The following is a 21,204-nucleotide window of genomic DNA, read 5'->3' as shown; positions in this document are numbered from 1 at the left end:
TACAATGCCAAAGCAACAGGTGGCGATGTAGTTCAAACATGAAGGCCATCTCAACCAATCAGAAGGGCTTAGCGTTACCGGAACTGAACTGAAGCGCCGAACACAAAACATCCCTCCTGCTCACAGCCAAAACATTCTACAGCTATCAACGAACATGGCAGCAGCACAAAAATCTTTCCTGTGGACCGACAGTGAGGTCGAACTACTCCTGAGTATCACGAACGAATACAAGGTGAATAAGATAACAGAATCCGTCGACTGGGAGTCCGTTCAAAGCAAGTATGCGGACATTTTAGCGTTATTCCTCGAGCAGTACCGGTGTGAAACGGACTCCGACTTTCCACACAAGAAGGAGGACATCACCAAGGCAGTACTAATTAACAAGCTCAAACAAATAAAGTCTAAATATAGATTAGCAGTTGACAAAGGTAGCAGGAGTGGCTTTGGAAGAGTGGTCTTCTTGTATTTTGAACTTTGTGAGCAAGTGTGGGGTGGGTCGCCTGCGACCACTGCCCTTCCATCGGGAATCGAAACGGCTGATTTCATTGTACCAGAAGATAGTACTACAGAGACTTCGGAAACAGCCGAACAGGAGATTGAAGAAGCATCAGATTCGCCAGAACCAGGGCTCAGTAACCTTGTGGTGAGACAAAGAAGGGATCTATTACAGGTAGCTATTACTATATGCTTGCTCCAATGTACAGTTTCTTCCCCCTCAAATGTATATACTCTCTTTGTAAACTCTTTTGTTTTTTGTACTCAAACAGTACTGTATATCTGTAGATCTGGTATGTCATAAATGTCTAGATGTAACAGTACTGTCTATCCGTATGTCATATATGTTATGATGAATTGAAATGGGGGACCCTGATGTAAACAAGACTAAATGAAATTATGTGCAATCAATCAGCCTACTTGTAGCTAGTTTTACACACACACACTTTAAGCTAGCAAAAAAATCCTTGAGAACCCACAGGGCTCTAACCAAATGCCAATGACCTGATTAATGTGGTTTACAATTAGCCTAATTTCTTTCCATCTTTTTATCCCCAAAGGCAAGACTCCAAGGACACAGACAGGATCGCCTGAAAAGAAAGCTTCCTGCTGACACACAGGTAATCATCATTGGTGATAAAGCAGAAATGTTCTGTGTAACAGATGTGAAATGTGCACGGTGGTCTTAACTCGTGATCAGAATGTTCTGCCCACAAGCATTCTCAACATAAAATGTCGAGAATCACGTCCACATCAATGAAGGAGTACTTGTAGTCACAGGCAGCCTGGACATTGAGAGAAAATCGTCCCTTCCTGTTCAAAATCAAAAAGGCACACACACAAAGGAAAACAATGTCAGCATTCTACAACAGCAATCCACTCCACAGTTAACCTGTTACATGGATACTAATTTCAGAATAATACAACACAACAGGCATCTTTGCTTCCTGTCCTATACTATTGGATTAATAAGTTGATTAATCAAGCACACCTAATGGGCACACACAGCACACACCAGATGTATCAATTAATCCAATGGTATTGTACACCAAGCTGTCATACAATATAAAGTGAAAGGTTGTCTCACCTGTTCACGTAATCCATGGAGTTGGAGAGCGGCTGTCGTACGTCAATGTGTGTACAATCGACCGCACCGATGCATTGTGGCATGACATGGGCTCTTTCGAAGGCTGTGGTCAGTTCTTGGACTTCGGAAACCGTGCGAGGCAAACGAATATATTGGGGGCCCACGTGTATTGTTATTGCCCGAGATACCTGCCGGATTATTTTTGAGACCACCTGTCTCGACAAGCCAAAGGCATTAGCTGTCTTTCGCAGTCTTCCCTCATCTGCTAGATAGTAGAGAGTGCAGGCTACTTTCTTTACCACACCGACCGGCGAACGCATGACTGTTGTTTGTCCTTGAATGTGCGGGCGAAGCATTTCACTCAGGGACAGTAGCGCTGGTCGGGACATCCTAAAGTTCTCTCGCTATTCTTCTTCCAACACTACCTCATTCTCGAAATTATCCCACCAGCTAGAGGTCCGACCTGGTCTCGTCCAGAACCTCCGCTGGTGAGCGCATCGCCGCTGTCTTCGTGTAGTTGTATTTGGGATAGCAAACAAGAGGAGCAGTAGCCTTCTTCGATTCTCGACCATGCGCCTCCGTTCACGCAACGCGGCCATCAACAGAGCATAACATCCATGAACAGCCGACACCACCACTTCCATTTCAGTAGCTGTCTTTTTCAAAACGGTGTTCCCTCAGATGTAGCTGGCTCTGCTCTAATCTCTCTAACTTGCTATTGTTTGCGACAGTCTGCCGTAAACATGGAAAATAATTGCGTCAGCCGTAAACACTGGGAATAACCTCGGTTGCTACGCCCACATGCAACCGCAAAACCGCACAACTTCACCCTGGGCTCCGGTTTTCAAGACCGCGGTTGCAGTGTAGCAAATCCCCGGTTGTGTGTGGCCGAACAGTGCAACTGCGCACATACAATCATGGTTATATTAAATCCAGCGCTCGTGTGGACAGGGCCTCAGGCTGCAGTAGTTCCGTCAATCTAGATCCGATCTCGAAAATGATTGTGGATCGTTGTAGACAATGAGTGTGGCTTCCAATGATACCCCATGTGGGGATGTGTGAATCAGGGATCTAGGTGAACAACTAAATTCTTTAACAGGAAGCCAAATGAATTGAAGTCTATGAGAAAACTGAGTTTTTCTTTGTACACAATTTACCAAAATCACTCATTTCTGAATGGATCTTTATGAAATTTGGATATGTACTACATAAGGCTTCAGGCTATGGCTCCGTCTGGATTTGTAAGCCATACCACCTTCTGGGGAAATACTACCTCTGGACTACTAACTACTACAGAAACAAGTTTTTCTACAACTCAAGTTCAGAGTACCTATGTAACTCTATTACGTTAGCACTAAAAGTGAATTTCTTTCTGGAATCAGAAAGTCATCTTTCAAAAGAGACTAGGCTCATGCATGTGCTATAAGTATAAAGTATGTTGTTTTGGTTTGCAAAAAAAGTATGCAGTCCTCAAAAACTAAAACTAAAATGGCCAATTTTGGGGGCGCTTGCCAAGAAAAACAATATTTAATTAACCCATCTTTCGCCAATGACGGATTCAGACGTCATTCCTCGCCATGCTTAATCTGCCAATGACGTATTACGCCGTCATCGATTTCAATATTTCTGTCATGGTATTCATATTTCACCCACGGAGCCATGACTGGTGCTGTAAATCTCCACTCAACTCTCCAGCGCTTCAATACCGCCACCTGGTGGCCGATCGGCGAGGTGCCAAACCGGAAGTGGGGGCCGGAAGTGCTTGGTGTCCCCCCTATTCCGTCCGCCACTCGCGATCGCTCCCGGGACTCCATCTTGACACACTGGATAATCGATCCGTTGCCATAACTCGATAAACAACATTATTTGGACGTATATAGTATTATACAACCTGGAAATGGAGCGCATAGATCAACATCCCATAATAGCGATCTTTTTGCTCCACGCTCATCACCCAACGGTAAGAGGAAGCGGCGGTGAGTTTCAGCGTTTTTGATTATTATTAACCATACAAACTGCTCTGATATATATATATCACCCATACTACATAAATGATGTAACGTGGGCCACGGAATTATAAAGCCCCCCCCCCCCCCGGTCAACATCAGATGATAAGTCATAATGTCTAGGATCATGTACAGTTGACATTTTTTATCTGGCGTCAATCGCTATCAAACTGCATTTGATGATCTAATATATGCATAAATGGCTATATCTCACATTCTATGAAATACAGCAGAAAACGATAAAAGCATATTTATACTCTGGACGGTATTTTAGTATGAATGTGTGAATGAAAAAGTAAAACCTTCCTACATCCTGAACGATAGCTAATTGATGTTGAATGGGCCATAGTAATGTCAATTTAGCAATACAATTTAAAAAGTTATAGCCCTGCAAAGTAGATGAACATCTCCATAGACAAATAGAGCTGGCAGAGAATGGATTAGGACGAATCAAAGTGGTGGCGGAGAATGGGTTAATGAATTAAAAATATTTTTTGAGAATAAATCAATCCAATGAAGTTGTCCATTCCAGTGGACACCCAGGAGGAAGGAGCGTCTAAGGGTGTTGACTGACGCAGTCCTACAGAACCAGCACATTGACAGAAATAAATGACAAGCTGACCCGACATTTGCACTGTAATGACTGACATGAACAAGTCACTGAAGCAAATTGCTACCTGTGCAACCCAATGGAGAATACAAACTCGTAACCACTATTTTGCGCTTGCGTTTACTGTATACTGCAAAATAAATGCACTCTATGGCTCTTGTGCATGACTCTAATGCATGAAAGCTTATTCCGTCTGTTCTATTCCTATTCTACTATTTGGTGCCATGTACGCACGGTCGGAGTTGTGCGTAGATGTACACACAATCTCAAGCACACATTGATAAATCCCACACTTTGCTTAGAAATGATCGTACGCACGGTTTACGCACATATCTGTGCGTACGCAGCATTGATATGAGGGCCCTGGAGACTAGCTGTTTAAAACCTTCAGTGGTGGAAGAAGTACACAGTTCCTTTACTTAAAAGAACATGCCAACATTTTGGCAAATTAGCTTACCGTCTTCTCCAGAGAGAGACAAGAAGATAGATACCAGTTTCCTCTCTGTGCGTTCAGTATAAAGCTATCTGTCTGCATGTTAGCCTAGCTTAGCACAATGAATGGAAGCGGACATGACCGGTTAGCCTTCGGGAAAGGTGTTAGTTGGACAATGCCTAGGCTAACCGGTCATGTCCGCATGTCCTTTTCTATTTGTCGTATTTCTAGTGGTGAGGCTGCCCTTTTGTTTACATTTGGATTACAGATCGGGTCTTTAAAGAAGTCTCACCAGATCTCTTTGAGCGCCGTGTTGTGAGACAGGGCTTCAGAGAGCTGCTGGATCCCGTCCACAGTCAACTGGTTACTGTTTAACCTGCACATGAAGACAGAGGAAAAGCAGGTCACATCCTGACGACACATGTCTGGGTGTCATTAACCCTTTCACTGCCACACTACCAAACGGTTAACCCTTTCACTACGACAATACACAGAAGGTTAACCCTTTCACTGCCGCACAACAGCAGGGCAACCCTTTCACTGCCACACGACAGAAGGTTAACCCTTTACTATCACACTACCGACGGTAACCGTCATGTGGCAGTAGGCCTGCCACGATAAGCAATAAATCGATTAATCTGCACGATAATTAAAATGAATGCAATGATTTTGACGGGCACGATTAATTGCTATTTGCGCGTTTGTTTTAATGAGGCGGAACCAGTACCCCTTGTCAGTCACTCTCCGTGTGGGGGGCCGCCGGCCTTACTAGAGCACAGCATGGAAGCTCTGTGGGGCAGTAGCAACGCCACATAGCTTAACTACATTTCTCAATAGTGTTGCTCCTTTTAACCAAGTAGCATTCTTTGTAGTGTAACGTTAGCTATTTTTAGACCCAAGTAGTTACTCGCTACTGCCTGGAGAAACTGGACTGCTAAATAAAGATTAAAGATCTAGCGTTACTTGATGCTCATTCAATGCTAACAACATTAGCTAAATAGCTAACAAACGAAATACAACGTATAGCATAGCTACAACACAGAATAACGTTAATACAATTACATGCATCATTGTTTACAATGAACGGGTGGGGCTAGTCAAAGGACTGGACACGGGGACAAGTTAAACATGAATTAATTTATAATAACAGGTAATCGAGTTGCGCTCCCGTGCCTACGCACCACAGGGCTATTCTATTCTATACGGCTTTGACGCATCCTCCTCATCGTTGATTGCCTGTAGTAGCTGCATCTAACGTTAGTAGCTAACGTTAAAACTAACCTAAAGTTAGTTGTTCACCAACAATCTCAACATTTGTTTTATCATTAGCTCAAAAACACAGAACCGGACGAGACAAGTTGGCCGCGGTGCTCAATACGTTCTGCTAGGATAATAACAACAATACTTCCGCTCCGGACCGGTGGGTGGGTTTCAAAATAAAAGTCTAAAACACCGGAAAATACGTTTATTTTGTACAGCGTTTTCATCATACTTTATTAACATTTTGTACATGGTACCGCAAGGTACATTAATAATACATGTACATGTTAAAAGGATGACACAAAAAGCCAGACAGAGGGCTTGTTTCCAGTTTCAGTTTGTTTTATAATAAACAATCAAACTGAGCATTTTTTTATTTAGGATATTTAAAATGTCTTTTAATGTTAAATAAAGGTTTATTGCACTTTGAAACGGTTTCCTTGCATTATTATGCTATTATTATATTAGTAAAAAAATAAAATAAAAAGGTTAATTGAAAACTTTTGGGAAATACACTGTACCGAAAAAAATACCGAACCGTGACTTCAAAACCGAGGTACGTACCGAACCGTGGATTTTGTGTACCGTTACACCCCTAATGTCTAAATATCATACTTCTGAAGTATAAACTATACTGCTGTGACGATTTCAATAAAACAGACCATTCTGAGTCAATGGTACATGCTTGTACAACTGTACAAGCAAAACTGTACATTGGAATATCTAACATGTATTTACCACCTTCCTCTGCACGAGGCCACAGATGGGTTTTATGTAACACAAGGACAATTACGTGGGTAATTCGAAAGTAAACGCACGCATTTCAGCCACACACACGTATATATATATATATATATATATTTTAAATCCACACCATTTGATGTACTTCTTTACGAGGAAATAGTGTCCCTCCCATCTGATCACTTGTAAATTAAATCCATCCTTCGATATTTTCTGATGAAACGTTCAATGACCTCGTCTGCTTGCAAACAGTTGCAAATCAGGCAATGCAACAAACAGCAGTCTTTTGTGATCTAATCGATCCTTCATTTGCATGAGGATGCTGTCGAAATCCACTAAACATTGTTCTGTTGATGCGTGACACATGTTCCATTTTCGGGACTCCGACTCCGACAGGTGGTCACTCAGACAGTCACCCAAGCGATTGCCAAAGCAGTGCACTCATCAAAGCTGTGGGCACCTATCCCATCTTCCTTTTCTTCTTCTTCCTCTGGGTGAACGTTTCGATGACTTAGCTATTAGCTCACATTAGCTACAACAAGTTAGCTTACAGAGTCCAAGACGGCACGTTCACGTCAATTACACTACTTCAACTGAGATAAAATAATATATATATATCATCAAACGATGCACAATAAGTTCATGAACAATTGAATAAAGATCTTATTCTCGATGTCAGTCTCTTTCAAGGCAAATTCATGTGGTGAGATGACAGAATCAATAGGGTCTAGCTGCAGTTCCGTATCATTAGCTGGCACCATTCTCTGATTGGATTTCAAGGCTGTCAACACAATGTGGTACAACGTGAACGCCAATCAATCAAGTGCGCTCCGTCTCACTACCCGCCTTTTTTAAACTCAAATAGCCTATTTTGATTGGATAATTATATTCTTAAGCCCAACCCGTGCAACTATTTTAGCAGTAAGTGATTGACAGCTGGCCATTACTGCAGTCAGGTCAGAGAGCTCAGAGCTGTCACTTGGAAATTTTTGAAGAAAAAAATTATTCACTGGCATTGTTTTTGTTCAAATTCACTGGCATTGTTCACAGAGGAAAACATTTCTAATAAAAATAAAATAATAATAATAAATAATAATAATAATAATAATAAAAATAAATATATATATGTATATTAATAATATATATTTTTTGTCTGTATATTACTAGTGAAGTACTGCCTCACTAGTTGTCATGCAATAACCTCCACTGATGTGTCTACCTTACCAGAGGTGGGACAGTCCTGTGTTCGCTCTGATCAAGTCAGCCAAGTGTGGAGCGACATCATCAGACATCTCATTCTGCACCAACCTGAAACAATATCCATTAGATTTCCACGTATTATTCCTGTGCTACGCGTGAATCTATAATAGCCACATAAAATCACATAGCTGAGGCGGGGCTACACTGCTCTGCAGGAGCTGACAGCAGTAACTAAACGGTGAAACTGAGAGAAAAATGGCTTTAAACCGTGTACCTCGGTTTTGAAGTCACGGTTCGGTACGGGTTTTCGGTACAGTGGGGGAAAGTTTGGCTTTCCATGTTCCACTCAGGGGTGATGTAGTGTGCAGTAACTAATTGTACTTGTAGGGCTGTCAACGAATATTCTATATTGAAATTAATAATCGACTTGTAAATTTTTCTTTTAAATAATAATTATATTAGATTGTGAAAAAAACAGCCCCCGGTGGGCGGTCGTTAGTGGTTAACATACCGTTGTATTCGTTCGGTACACTACACAGCCGTTCGGTACACACTGAAACGGTTTGGTTCGGTATGGATACGTGTACCTTTACACCCCTACTATCCAGTGATTTTGTAGATACTGCAATTCTTTACACCATTTTTCTCTGCAAGATTGAACTCTGATAATTTGTCAAAGGATAAAACAAACATTGAGAAGTTCAATTTCACTTATAACTTTGAAAAATAATTGTAGTTACTGCGGTTAGATTAGATTCATATGTATTGTCATTATACAGCACAAGTACAGTACAATGGAAATAAGTTTAGCATCCAACCAGAGTGCAAATGTAACAGGTAGAGTGCAATAGTAATATACAATGTACAGGGTGATTAAACTGGGTATAAAATATACAAATTAGTACTACTGAGTGTAGTGCTAATCAGATGTATGTACACCGAGTTGTAGTATAAAATGTACAGTGATACAGGTATAACGCCTGTAGTCATACTGGCCAGCAGTGTACCTAGTAAGAGTAGGATATGTAAAGATATAGATACAGCATCTACAGATATGCATAAAGGTATATGTGCAGGTGAATACAGACAGGTGTGGATAGCTATATATGTGGTGAGAATAAATAAATATATACAGCATATAATATATGATATATATAGAATTTGTACATGCTATCATACAGAGCTAAGGGTTATATGCAGGTCTATAAGTACGTATATAGAGGGGCTATATGCAGGTATATTCAGACAAATATGGATATATATATACATATACAGTATGCTGTAAATATAAGAATATAAATATGGATATATACTGTCATACAGTGTATATGGGTAGACTACAGTACAGTATGAGGTGGGTAGTTAAGATTACTATGATTAAAGATTAGGGCAGTTATAGCCGTTATAGCAGTGTAACGGGTGGTGCCAGAGGCCTACCAGAATATCCTGAGGTGGGCGTTCTCCTTCAGTGCTTCGGCCAAGCTCCTGCCACCCTCTGACGTGATGCCGTTGGCTGAGAGACTGGACACAGAAAGAATTCCTCAACGGTAAATGATTAACTTAACAGAGACAATGAGCTGTTTTGGCCCGGGGACCCAGACGGACGTCCTCTCTCACCTGAGGTTGGTGAGACTCGGGTGGTTCCTCAGAGCGTCTGCGAACGCTTTCGCTCCCTCGTCACCGATGGCGTTCCCCCACATTCTGGAATGTGGAATAATACATGGAATAATATGAGCATCGCAAATAACTAAAACAGGAGGGCGCAACATAGGCCCGGTTTCAATGCAACACGCCACGCAAACGTGTCTGTATACATAAGATAAGATAAGATATTCCTTTATTGATCCCCTTGGGGAGATTCAGGTGTCATAGCAGCATGGGGGAGGGGAGGTACAGGTATGGGCAGGGTAATAGTAGAAAGATATAAATATAGGCAATCAAATGAGATCTGAATATAAAAATATGAGAAAGAATAAACAGTGTAAACAATATAATTCACTTTGAATATAAAAATGAGAAAAATAAACAAATAGTTTAAACAAAAGTGCATATGAGGGTCTGTATGCCCTATTGGTTATATTATACTTTACAATAAATATGACAATAAATAATTTGTATCTGAATGTATTGTTACATCCCAATGTATATATTCCCCAGTGTGTCTCCATGTGTGTGTGTTCTCCATTTTGTTTGTTTCCTCCCTCCAGCCATTGTTCCCTTCACCATTGGTCAATTCTTCCATTATTGCAATACAGCACCGATTGGTGGATGGCTTCAGACTCCAACACTCAATCCACACCACCCAATCATGGATCACCCCACACCTGTTAAAACATGGCTTCTCACTTCAGTCTTTCTCTCTCTCTGGCATGAGGCTAGGCTTGTTGTGATTTTGGTAAACCTGTAACTTTGACAGCATTGCATTTCGTTTATTGGCCTTTGGTGCTTAGTAGTAATTTCCTTGTGTGTGTATGGCCACAGAGAGAGCATTGTTAGCCATAGTTTGTTTTTGTATATATTCTGCTTTTGTTTCTGTATAATTAATGTGTTTTTCTCTCTCTCAGGAAGCACAGATGGGGTGAGCTGCCATTTCCTTTGGACATTGTTTTCTCCTGTTTTGGTTAGGTAAGAGTAGTTTAGGTAATGTAATCTCTTTTACCATAGATTAGATTGTGTTTATTTGGAGTATAGTGGTGTTTGTTTGTTGTTTTGGCCTGGGCTCACCCCTGAGCTACATGTGCTTCCTTTGCCTCTATTCAATAAATATCATTGTTGTTTACAAACCTGGTCCATCTTTTCTGTCAACCAACTGTTATGTTACAGCCCTTTACCCTTACTCACAGGGGTCGTAACATAAATGGGGGCTCGTCCGGGATTTTGTAACCTGTGTTCAATTGTTGGTTGATGGATTTGGTGAACTGTGTTTGTTTACACTTGTATAGTTATTAATTACTTTGTGTAAAAATGGCATTTGTGTAAGAAAAAATAATGGCAGTTAGTACTTTTGATCTGGGGAAATTCTTGAGCAATCCTACTTGGGAAGCGCTAGATAGCTGCCGCAAGGCAGACTTAGTGGAGATTGCCACACATTTTCAACTCTCGGTTCAACAAAAGCATCTTAAGCAGGATATCAGGTGTCTTGTGGTAGATAAGCTGTTGGAGCAGGGGACGCTTGTTTTACCTGCGGTCTCTGATGAACATGCAAGTCCTCCTGGTGAACCTACAGAAGCACCGCCTTCTGAGGAGCAAGCCCATGGTGCTGAAAAGGCAGGTGTGAACGTCACATTGCCACATTTTCACTTGACCTCTCCTGTGTCAACTGGGTCTCGAGAAGGGGCCCAGGTCAAGGTTAGAATAGCCCGTCTCCAGATGGAGGCTCAGGAGAAGGCACAAGCACGTGAGGCGGAGTATCGGCTTCGTAAAATGAAAGGGCTATTAACATCCGTAGGTTGGAGCTTGAGGTGGAAAAAGAGCTCAGACTGCGGGAGTTGGAGCTGGGAGACCAAAGGAGTGGATCCAACTCTGCTACACCGACTCCTCCACAAGGCCCGGGTATGTCCTCCTCCACAGCTTATTCATCACACACTTTTGATATAAGTAAACACATTGCTTTGGTGCCTCCGTTCCGAGAGACCGAAGTTGATACTTATTTTAATGTGTTTGAGCGTATTGCTGCTTCATTGCGCTGGCCAAGAGAGGTCTGGCCTTTGTTGCTTCAATGCAAATTGACTGGTAAAGCCCAAGAGGTTTGTTCAACACTTTCCCTAGAAGATAGTCTATTGTATGATACTGTGAAGGCTGCCATCCTTCGTGCATATGAGCTTGTGCCCGAAGCTTATAGGCAGAGGTTTCGCAGTCACAAGAGAGCTGTCAACCAGACCTTTGTAGAGTTTGCTAGAGAGAAGGGAACTCTCTTTGATAAATGGTGTGCAGCAAGCAAGGCCTCAGATCTTAACTCTCTCAGAGAACTCATTCTATTAGAAGAGTTTAAGAATCGTTTGCCAGAGCGTATTGTAATTTACCTGAGTGAGCAGAAAGTGTCCACTCTGCAGCAAGCTGCTGTATTAGCTGATGAGTTTGCGCTAACCCATAAAACTGTGTTTGTAGATAGGCGTGACTCGTTTCCCCCCCATGATTTCTCTCAGAGACCTTCTGTCCCCAACCATTCAGAATTCACACACCCCCGACCAAAAATGTCACCTCCACGCTCAAAAGATGAGCGGACATGTTACTACTGTCATAAATCTGGTCATGTTATTTCTGACTGTTTAACATTGAAACGTAAGCAGCAACCGTCCTCTCAGAACTTTAGGCAACCCAAAGGGGTTGGTCTGATTAAAATGGCACCTGATTCCGATCAACAGATGCACAATGATCAGGATGTTCTCGATCCTTGTTTCAGGCCATTTACTTCCAAGGGTTTAGTTTCCTTGACAGGGGATCCAAAAGATCAGTGTACAGTTCAGATCTTACGAGATACTGGAGCCTCACAATCCTTTATCCTCTCTGATGTACTACCTCTGTCTGAGAAATCTTCCTGTGGTTCTAGTGTCCTGGTTCAAGGTATTGAGATGGGTTTCGTGCCAGCCCCGTTACACTGTATTCATGTACAATCTGATTTGGTCACTGGTTTCTTTAAAATAGGGGTGAGACCTTCCTTGCCAGTTAAAGGCATTTCCTTTATCATGGGAAATGATTTAGCTGGAGGACAGGTGAACGCTGTGCTGGAAGTGTTGGATCACCCAGACACAGATTCTCTGCCTGATGACTTGTCACAGAACTTCCCTGAAGTTTTTTCTGCAAGTGTTGTCACTCGGGCTCAATTGAAAAAGAGAGGTGATGAAATTAATTTGTCTGACTCTGTTTTTGCTTCAGCCTTTGTCAGGGAGGAGTTGCTGGCTCCAACTTCTGATACCGCTGACAAACCACCGACTCATAGTAAGGTACCCCCACAGACAACTGTAACTAGTTCCGACGCATTGAAGTTACCCGTTACTCGTGAAATGCTAATTACTGCCCAGAAGGCTGACCCTTCTCTTGCAAAATGTTTCTCTTCTCTTGAAACAGAACAGAGGAGAGAGTTGCATTCTTATTTTGTAGATGAAGGAGTTTTGATGCGTACATGGAGGTCCCATGGTACTAGACTGGCAGAGCATGCACAATCGGAGATAGGGCTACCAGATCAGGTACCAGACTGGAGCACTGTTTATCAGATTGTTGTCCCTGCAGTTTATCGTCAGCATGTACTGTTCTTGGCCCATGACCACCCTTGGTCTGGACACTTGGGAGTCACTAAAACATACAACAGAATACTTCAACATTTCTTTTGGCCCGGTTTGAAGTCCGATGTAGCACAATACTGTCGTACCTGTAGTACTTGTCAGATCACCGGAAAGCCAAACCAGGTAATTCCACCTGCTCCCCTCTGTCCTATACCAGCGGTCGGTGAACCATTTGAACATGTCATAGTTGACTGTGTTGGTCCGTTGCCAAGGACCAAAGCCGGCAATCAGTTTTTGTTGACAATAATGTGTACCGCCACCCGTTTCCCTGAGGCTATCCCTCTTCGCAGAATTACAGCGCCTGTAATAATTAAGGCTTTGACGTAGTTCTTCTCCACGTTTGGACTGCCTAAGGTAGTACAAACGGACCAAGGCACCAACTTCCTGTCTAGGTTATTTGAGCAAGTGTTACAGTCCCTGGGTATCCGACATATAGTGTCCAGTGCCTACCACCCTGAAACTCAGGGGGCTCTAGAACGTTGGCATCAGACCTTAAAGTCCATGCTGCGTAAATATTGCTTAGACACAGAGAAAGATTGGGATGAGGGTGTCCCCCTTGTTCTATTTGCTGCGCGAGAGACCATACAGGAGTCTCTTGGTTTCAGTCCTGCTGAGCTCGTTTTTGGGCACACTGTTAGAGGGCCTCTGAAAGTTCTTAAAGAACGGTTCATGTCAAAGGGTGCCAGCACACCCACTAATGTTCTAGATTTTGTTAGCCAGTTTCGAGAGCGACTGCATCAGGCGTGCTCTCTCGCAAAAGAAGCGCTCTCTTCTTCCCAGAGAACTATGAAACGGCACTATGACGAGAAAGCTGTTTCTCGATCTTTCCAGCCAGGTGATAAGGTTCTAGTCCTGTTACCTATCCTTGGTTCTGCTCTTTCCGCTCGTTTTTCCGGACCGTATGCAATAGACAAGAAGATAAGTGATACAGACTATGTGGTTCGCACCCCTGATCGTAAACGTCACTCTCGTGTTTGCCACATCAATATGCTTAAACCATATTTTTCCAGAGATAGTGTGCAGGTGAAGACCTCAGACCAGACAGCCGGACTGGCCGTCTCTGCTGTTGCCTCAACTCCAATAGTTCCGGACTCTCCTGACGTTAGTGGTGAGGATGTAGATGGCTTGGAGTTGCGCAATGCAGCCCATCAGGGTGCTAGATTGTCCAACACAGATGTTATTCAACCTGCCCACTCACTTAGCACACTTACCTGAGGAGCAGCGAGAGGACATCACAAATTTGATTCAGGCCTACATGGCTCTGTTTGGTGATGTTCCCTCCTGTACTTCTGTATTGGCCCATGATATTAAAGTTAACAATGCTGTGCCTATCAAGCAACATGCATACCGTGTTAACATCACCAAGAGGGCCATGATGCAACAGGAGGTTGACTATTTGTTAAAACATGGTTTAGCCAAGCCAAGTTGCAGTCCCTGGAGTTCACCTTGCTTGTTAGCTCCCAAATCGGATGGAACTCCTAGATTTTGTACTGATTTCCGAAAGGTAAATGCTGTCACCGTGCCTGATTCCTTCCCACTGCCCCGCATGGAAGATTGTATTGACAACCTTGGATCTGCCACCTATGTTAGCAAACTAGATTTGTTAAAGGGTTACTGGCAGGTCCCTTTGACCCCCCGTGCCTCGGAAATCTCTGCGTTTGTTACTCCTGACAATTTTTTGCAATATACTGTAATGCCTTTTGGAATGCGTAATGCCCCGGCCACTTTCCAGCGACTGGTGACCCTAGTCCTGGCTGGTGTTCCAAATTGTAATGCCTATCTCGATGACCTGGTTGTCTATTCGACCAACTGGCGTGACCATATGACAACCTTGCAAACTGTCTTTGACCGCTTAGCTGGAGCCTCCCTGACCCTTAACCTTGCCAAGTGTGAGTTCGGCAAGGCTACGGTTACCTATCTTGGTAAGCAGGTAGGACAAGGCCAAGTGCGTCCGGTGGATGCAAAAATATCTGCAATCACAACTTTTCCAGTGCCTACTACTAGGCGGGAATTGCGTAGATTCCTTGGGATGGCTGGGTATTACCGTGGTTTTTGCCGGAACTTTTCTTCTGTCGTCACTTCTCTCACTAGCCTGTGTAGCCCGTCCAAACCATTCATTTGGACAGCTGATTGTCAAAATGCATTTGATGGTGTTAAAGCTCTCTTATGCAGTTCCCCTGTTCTCTCTGCTCCAGATTTCTCCCTGCCGTTCCAGCTGGAGGTGGATGCCAGCGGGGTGGGAGCTGGAGGGGTGTTATTACAGGAAGATCATGATGGTGTCAGTCACCCGGTTTGTTATTTCTCCCGGAAATTTGACAAACATCAACTAAACTATTCCACTATTGAAAAGGAGACTTTGGCTATGTTGTATGCGTTGCAACATTTTGAGGTGTATGTCGGTTCGAGCGTATTACCAGTGGTAGTATACACCGACCACAACCCATTGGTTTTTCTGTCGCGGATGTACAACCACAATCAGCGCCTCATGCGTTGGGCGCTCATAGTGCAAAATTATAACCTCAGCATAAAGCATAAGAAGGGGTCTGAGAATGTGTTGGCGGATGCTCTATCTCGGAGTTAAATCTCTCGTGCTGTCGACTTGTTCTATTTTGCTGTCGACTCGTTCTACTGTATATTGCTGTCGACTTGATCTATTTTTGCTGTCTACTCGGTCTATGTTGCTGTGGACTCGTTTTATGTTGCTGCTAGTTTTTTCATAGCTCTTTGTTTTGGAGTGCATGTTATCTCGGGGATGTTATCTCGTTGTTAAAGAAAAAAAAAAACATGTTTAGTTGGTAGTTTATGTAGGCATGTTTTTTGTCTTATGTATGGGGGTGTTACATTCCAATGTATATATTCCCCAGTGTGTCTCCATGTGTGTGTGTTCTCCATTTTGTTTGTTTCCTCCCTCCAGCCATTGTTCCCTTCACCATTGGTCAATTCTTCCATTATTGCAATACAGCACCGATTGGTGGATGGCTTCAGACTCCAACACTCAATCCACACCACCCAATCATGGATCACCCCACACCTGTTAAAACATGGCTTCTCACTTCAGTCTTTCTCTCTCTCTGGCATGAGGCTAGGCTTGTTGTGATTTTGGTAAACCTGTAACTTTGACAGCATTGCATTTCGTTTATTGGCCTTTGGTGCTTAGTAGTAATTTCCTTGTGTGTGTATGGCCACAGAGAGAGCATTGTTAGCCATAGTTTGTTTTTGTATATATTCTGCTTTTGTTTCTGTATAATTAATGTGTTTTTCTCTCTTTCTCAGGAAGCACAGATGGGGTGAGCTGCCATTTCCTTTGGACATTGTTTTCTCCTGTTTTGGTTAGGTAAGAGTAGTTTAGGTAATGTAATCTCTTTTACCATAGATTAGATTGTGTTTATTTGGAGTATAGTGGTGTTTGTTTGTTGTTTTGGCCTGGGCTCACCCCTGAGCTACATGTGCTTCCTTTGCCTCTATTCAATAAATATCATTGTTGTTTACAAACCTGGTCCATCTTTTCTGTCAACCAACTGTTATGTTACAGCCCTTTACCCTTAGACTCACAGGGGTCGTAACAGTATACTATGAGTAAGAGTAAAAGTAAACAGTATACACAAGGTACCCTAACTGGCATGGTATACGTCATACGTTGTAGTCCGTGCAGGGTTTGGTGGTTAAGAGTCAGACACACTTAGGGCTAGATCCACAAAGAATGGATTGCACGGAGCAAGTTGCACCCTTACTTACAATTCATTATGAATTGAAAATGGGGGACTCTGATGTAAACAAGACGAAAGTCTTTCTCTGGTCTGCATCCCCTTAACAATTGTGTGTATTGAGCCGTACTGTATTGTACCCATTCTGCAATCTGTTAATAAAATGTTCAATCAATCAATCTGCACAGTGATTTATTGAGTGGACATTTTATTAACAGATTGCAGAATGGGTACAATACAGTACGGCTCAATACACACAATTGTTAAGGGGATGCAGACCAGAGAAAGACTTTCGTCTTGTTTACATCAGGGTCCCCCATTTTCAATTCATAATGAATTGTAAGTAAGGGTGCAACTTGCTCCGTGCAATCCATTCTTTGTGGATCTAGCCCTTAGTGGTCAGACATTCCTAGTATGCTTCCCGAGGGAGGATGAAGAAAAGAGGGCAGGGTTTGAGATAGGTCACTACACTCTCACCCCACATCAAAGATGGAGGTGCTCTTCTGAACGGCGCTGGCCAAGTACTTCCCACCGACACTAGTGATCTTGTTGATGCCAATCCTGGGGAGACAGTCGTGCGAGATTAGATTAGATGAGGTGAGGAGATGAGGTGAGGTGATGAGGTGAGGTGATGTGATGAGGTGAGGTGATGAGGTGAGGAGATGAGATGATGAGGTGATGATGAGGTGAGGTGATGATGAGGTGATGAGATGATGATGTGATGATGAGGTGAGGTGATGAGGTGATGAGGTGATGAGATGATGAGGTGAGGTGATGAGGTGATGAGATGATGAGGTGAGGTGATGAGATGATGAGGTGATGAGATGATGAGGTGATGTGATGTGGTGATGTGATGAGGAGATGAGGTGATGAGATGAGGTTATGTGAGGAGATGAGGTGATGAGGTGATGATGAGGTGAGGTGATGAGATGAGGTGAGGTGATGAGGTGATGTGTTGATGAGGTGATGGGGTGATGATGAGGTGATGAGATGAGGTGATGTGATGAGGTGATGTGATGAGGAGATGAGATGAGGTGATGAGGTGATGAGATTATGTGATGAGGTGATGTGATGAGATGAGGTGATGTGATGAGGTGATGAGATGAGGTGATGTGATGAGATGATGAGGTGGTGAGGAGGTGAGGTGATGATGAGGTGATGAGGTGAGGTGATGAGATGATGAGGTGATGAGGTGAGGTGATGAGGTGATGAGATGATGAGGTGAGATGAGGTGATGTGATGAGGAGATGAGGTGATGAGATGAGGTTATGTGAGGTGATGAGATGATGAGGTGATGAGATGAGGTTATGTGAGGTGATGAGATGATGAGGTGAGGTGATGAGATGAGGTGAGGTGATGAGGTGATGAGGTGATGGTGAGGTGAGGTGATGAGATGATGAGATGAGGTGATGTGATGAGGTGAGGTGATGAGATGATGAGGTGATGAGATGATGAGGTGAGGTGATGAGATGAGGTGATGAGATGAGGTGATGAGGTGAGGTGATGAGGAGATGAGGTGAGGAGATGAGGTGATGAGGTGATGAGATGTGATGAGATGAGGTGATGTGAGGTGATGAGAGGTGATGAGGTGAGGTGATGAGATGATGTGAGGTGATGAGGTGATGAGATGATGTGATGAGGTGATGATGTGATGAGGTGATGTGATGAGGTGATGTGATGAGATGATGTGATGAGGTGAAGAGGTGATGTGATGAGGTGATGAGATGATGTGAGGTGATGAGATGATGAGGTGAGGAGGTGAGGTGATGAGGTTATGAGGTGAGATTAGGTTAGGTTAAATTAGACTAGGTTAGGTTAAATTAGACTAGGTTAGGTAAAATTAGACTAGGTTAGATTACGTAGGTTAGGTTAGGTTAGATTAGATTCAAATGTGCAAATGTAACAGTAAAGTGCAACAGTAATATACAATGTACAGGTGATTAAACTGGGTATAAAATATAGAAATGAGTACTACTGAGTACTAGTGCTGTACAGAGTTGTAGTATTATTATGTACAGTGATACAGCTATAAAGACACTATGGTATATTAAGTAGGGATGCTCGATATTGGCTTTTTTACCGATACCGATATACCGATATTGTCCAACTCTTAATATTCCGATACCGATATCAACCGATACCGATATATGCAGGGTTTCTCCCCCCCCCCCCCCCCCCCCCCCCCCAAAACTGAATAATTTCAGGTAATTAACATTACATATCTCTTGTCATGGAATTAACACAACATTATGCATACTTTTGACAATAAATAAAATCAGAATTAGTTCTTACTTGCTTGCCTGGGTAAATAAAGGTTAAATAAATGTAAAAAAATATATATATATTTTTTTTTTAAAACAGATACCGATAATTTCCAATATCACATTTTAATGCCAATATCGGCCGATAATATCGGACATCCCTAGTATTAAGTCATACTGGCCAGCACCATAACTAGCAAGAGTAGGTAAGGGATATGTACAGATATAGATATATGTAAAAATGATGTCTGCATATACGTAAAAGGATTATGCAGGTACAGTATGTGCATCACTACTTCATGAGACGTCTCTGTTACAAAGTTACAATATCGGTAACATACTTGAGAACTCGTAACTTTGGGCATTCCTTGATGATCTGAGCAACGAGTTTGGCTCCAACATCTGTGATGTGATTCTTGTACAGTCTGTAAAGAGAATGAGACAATGCACTCAGAGTGTAACACTCAAGCTCGATATTATCTGACGAACAACGCCACTGACCATGAGCTGCCAGAGCCAAGACCCCTCCTGCTGACATGTTGTTCACAATCTGTCTGTCACTTTGTTATAAAAGCGTTCAGCTAAATGACTAAATTGTAAAATAATTGTAATGAATGTATCATTTGGTCGTCGATCATACGCACTGGAGTCCAATACAATTAACACACTTGCTCATGGATTCAATATACTGTACTAAACTGATACAGTACAAGATTTTGGGAAATATTGGTGCCCTGATATTAGATTTGATTAAAATGTATTGTCATTATACAGTACAGTACAACGAAAAGAAGCTTGGCATCCAACCAGAATGCAAATGGAACAGTAAAGTGCAATAGTAATATACAATGTACAGGTGATTAAATTGGGAATGAAATATATAAATTAGTATATAGGCCTATATAAAACAGTGCTAATCAGATCTATATACAGAGTTGTAGTATTAATATGTACAGTGATACAGGCATAAACACACTGGTAGTAAGTCATACTGGCCGGCAGTGAAACTAGTAAGAGTAGGGTACAGTAAGGGATATGTACAGATATAGAATCTACAGATACGTAAAAAGGATTATATGCAGATATGTACAGACAGACGTGGATAGATATACATACACACTGGGGTCCGACTGATACAGAACTGGATCCGGTACGATTAACACATTTGCTCATGGATTCACCTAATTCACCCTGTACTAAGCTGATACAAGAGTTTAGGCAAATATTGGTGCCCTGATATACAGTAGGCCTATCTGGTTATTTTACTCACAAAACGGTACAATTCTGCAGGTATCTTTATGCAACTGGAACTGTGTATTGACTCACCCTAGAGTCTCCACCACTTTGTGCTTGATCAGCTCCTCTGCCAGCACCTCAACACTGCTGTCGGAAATCTGATTGACACACAACCTGGGCGCAAACAGTTTGGAATAGTGTTAAAGGCTCCATGAAATCAAAATAGATGTTTGAAATTTCCTGGAAAACGTTTAATAAAATGCTGATGAGTGATCCAGCACACTTATTTGGCGTCCAATGAAATGCTTGACATTTACAGCACATTGTAACTGAGCTAGCACTCTGCCTCCTTAACTACATTGAACAAAATGTAGTTGTTGCTAACCTATGTTGCTAACATTAGCTTGCTAGCTAATGGGTTGACCGTAATTGGCTACTATAAATGCCCATCAATATCAATTATCCGGTTTCCACAGGAAACAGATACAGTAAATATGTGGAATCAAATAGCATTCTGCTAGCCGTTTCATGGGGATTTAAGTGGTGCGCGAGCGCCCTCTAGGTGGAAAGGCTAATGGTGGTTAAAAAAAAAGAAAAAAAGATTAAGAAATTCCCTATCCATAGTCGCCGTGGGAAGAGATAAAAAAAAACAAAAAAAATTCCCTACCTACTCATGGCCTTAACTGACAACCAACAGGAACCAAACAATATTTTTTTTATGCCTAATAAATATAACTAATATACATTATTTCAAATGGGGATTTTCACTGTGTAAATCATGAAATTCAAGAAACGTTTTAATAAAAAACGTACGTTTTAATAATAATAATAAACAATAATGTCTCAGGCGTGTCTGACACAGGTGTGCTTCATCTGTGCACGGAGACCA

At 42.3% G+C, this 21,204-nt stretch overlaps 1 protein-coding gene across 2 annotated transcripts in view; it reads right to left on the bottom strand.

Annotated features, from left to right (window-relative positions):
• The window catches only part of nod1 (nucleotide-binding oligomerization domain containing 1), a 42,312-nt gene that overhangs the window by 3,899 nt on the left and 17,209 nt on the right, over positions 1-21,204 (bottom strand). Inside the window, exons 5-11 of one of the 2 annotated variants that reach the window (XM_084336990.1) lie at positions 20,406-20,489; positions 19,421-19,504; positions 17,296-17,379; positions 9,450-9,533; positions 9,270-9,353; positions 7,857-7,940; positions 4,924-5,007 (exon numbers count right to left, since the gene is read on the bottom strand). In XM_084336990.1, the coding sequence (XP_084193116.1) occupies positions 4,924-5,007; positions 7,857-7,940; positions 9,270-9,353; positions 9,450-9,533; positions 17,296-17,379; positions 19,421-19,504; positions 20,406-20,489 (588 nt within the window). The remainder of the gene's footprint in view (positions 1-4,923; positions 5,008-7,856; positions 7,941-9,269; positions 9,354-9,449; positions 9,534-17,295; positions 17,380-19,420; positions 19,505-20,405; positions 20,490-21,204) is intronic. The other variant, XM_084336991.1, reaches the window with a different exon arrangement.

Source organism: Notolepis coatsorum, assembly GCF_963971535.1.
Source record: "Notolepis coatsorum genome assembly, chromosome: 19".
NCBI lineage: Eukaryota > Metazoa > Chordata > Actinopteri > Aulopiformes > Paralepididae > Notolepis > Notolepis coatsorum.
Note: the sequence above shows the minus strand (reverse complement) of the source record. Positions and strands in the feature narration are given on the sequence as shown.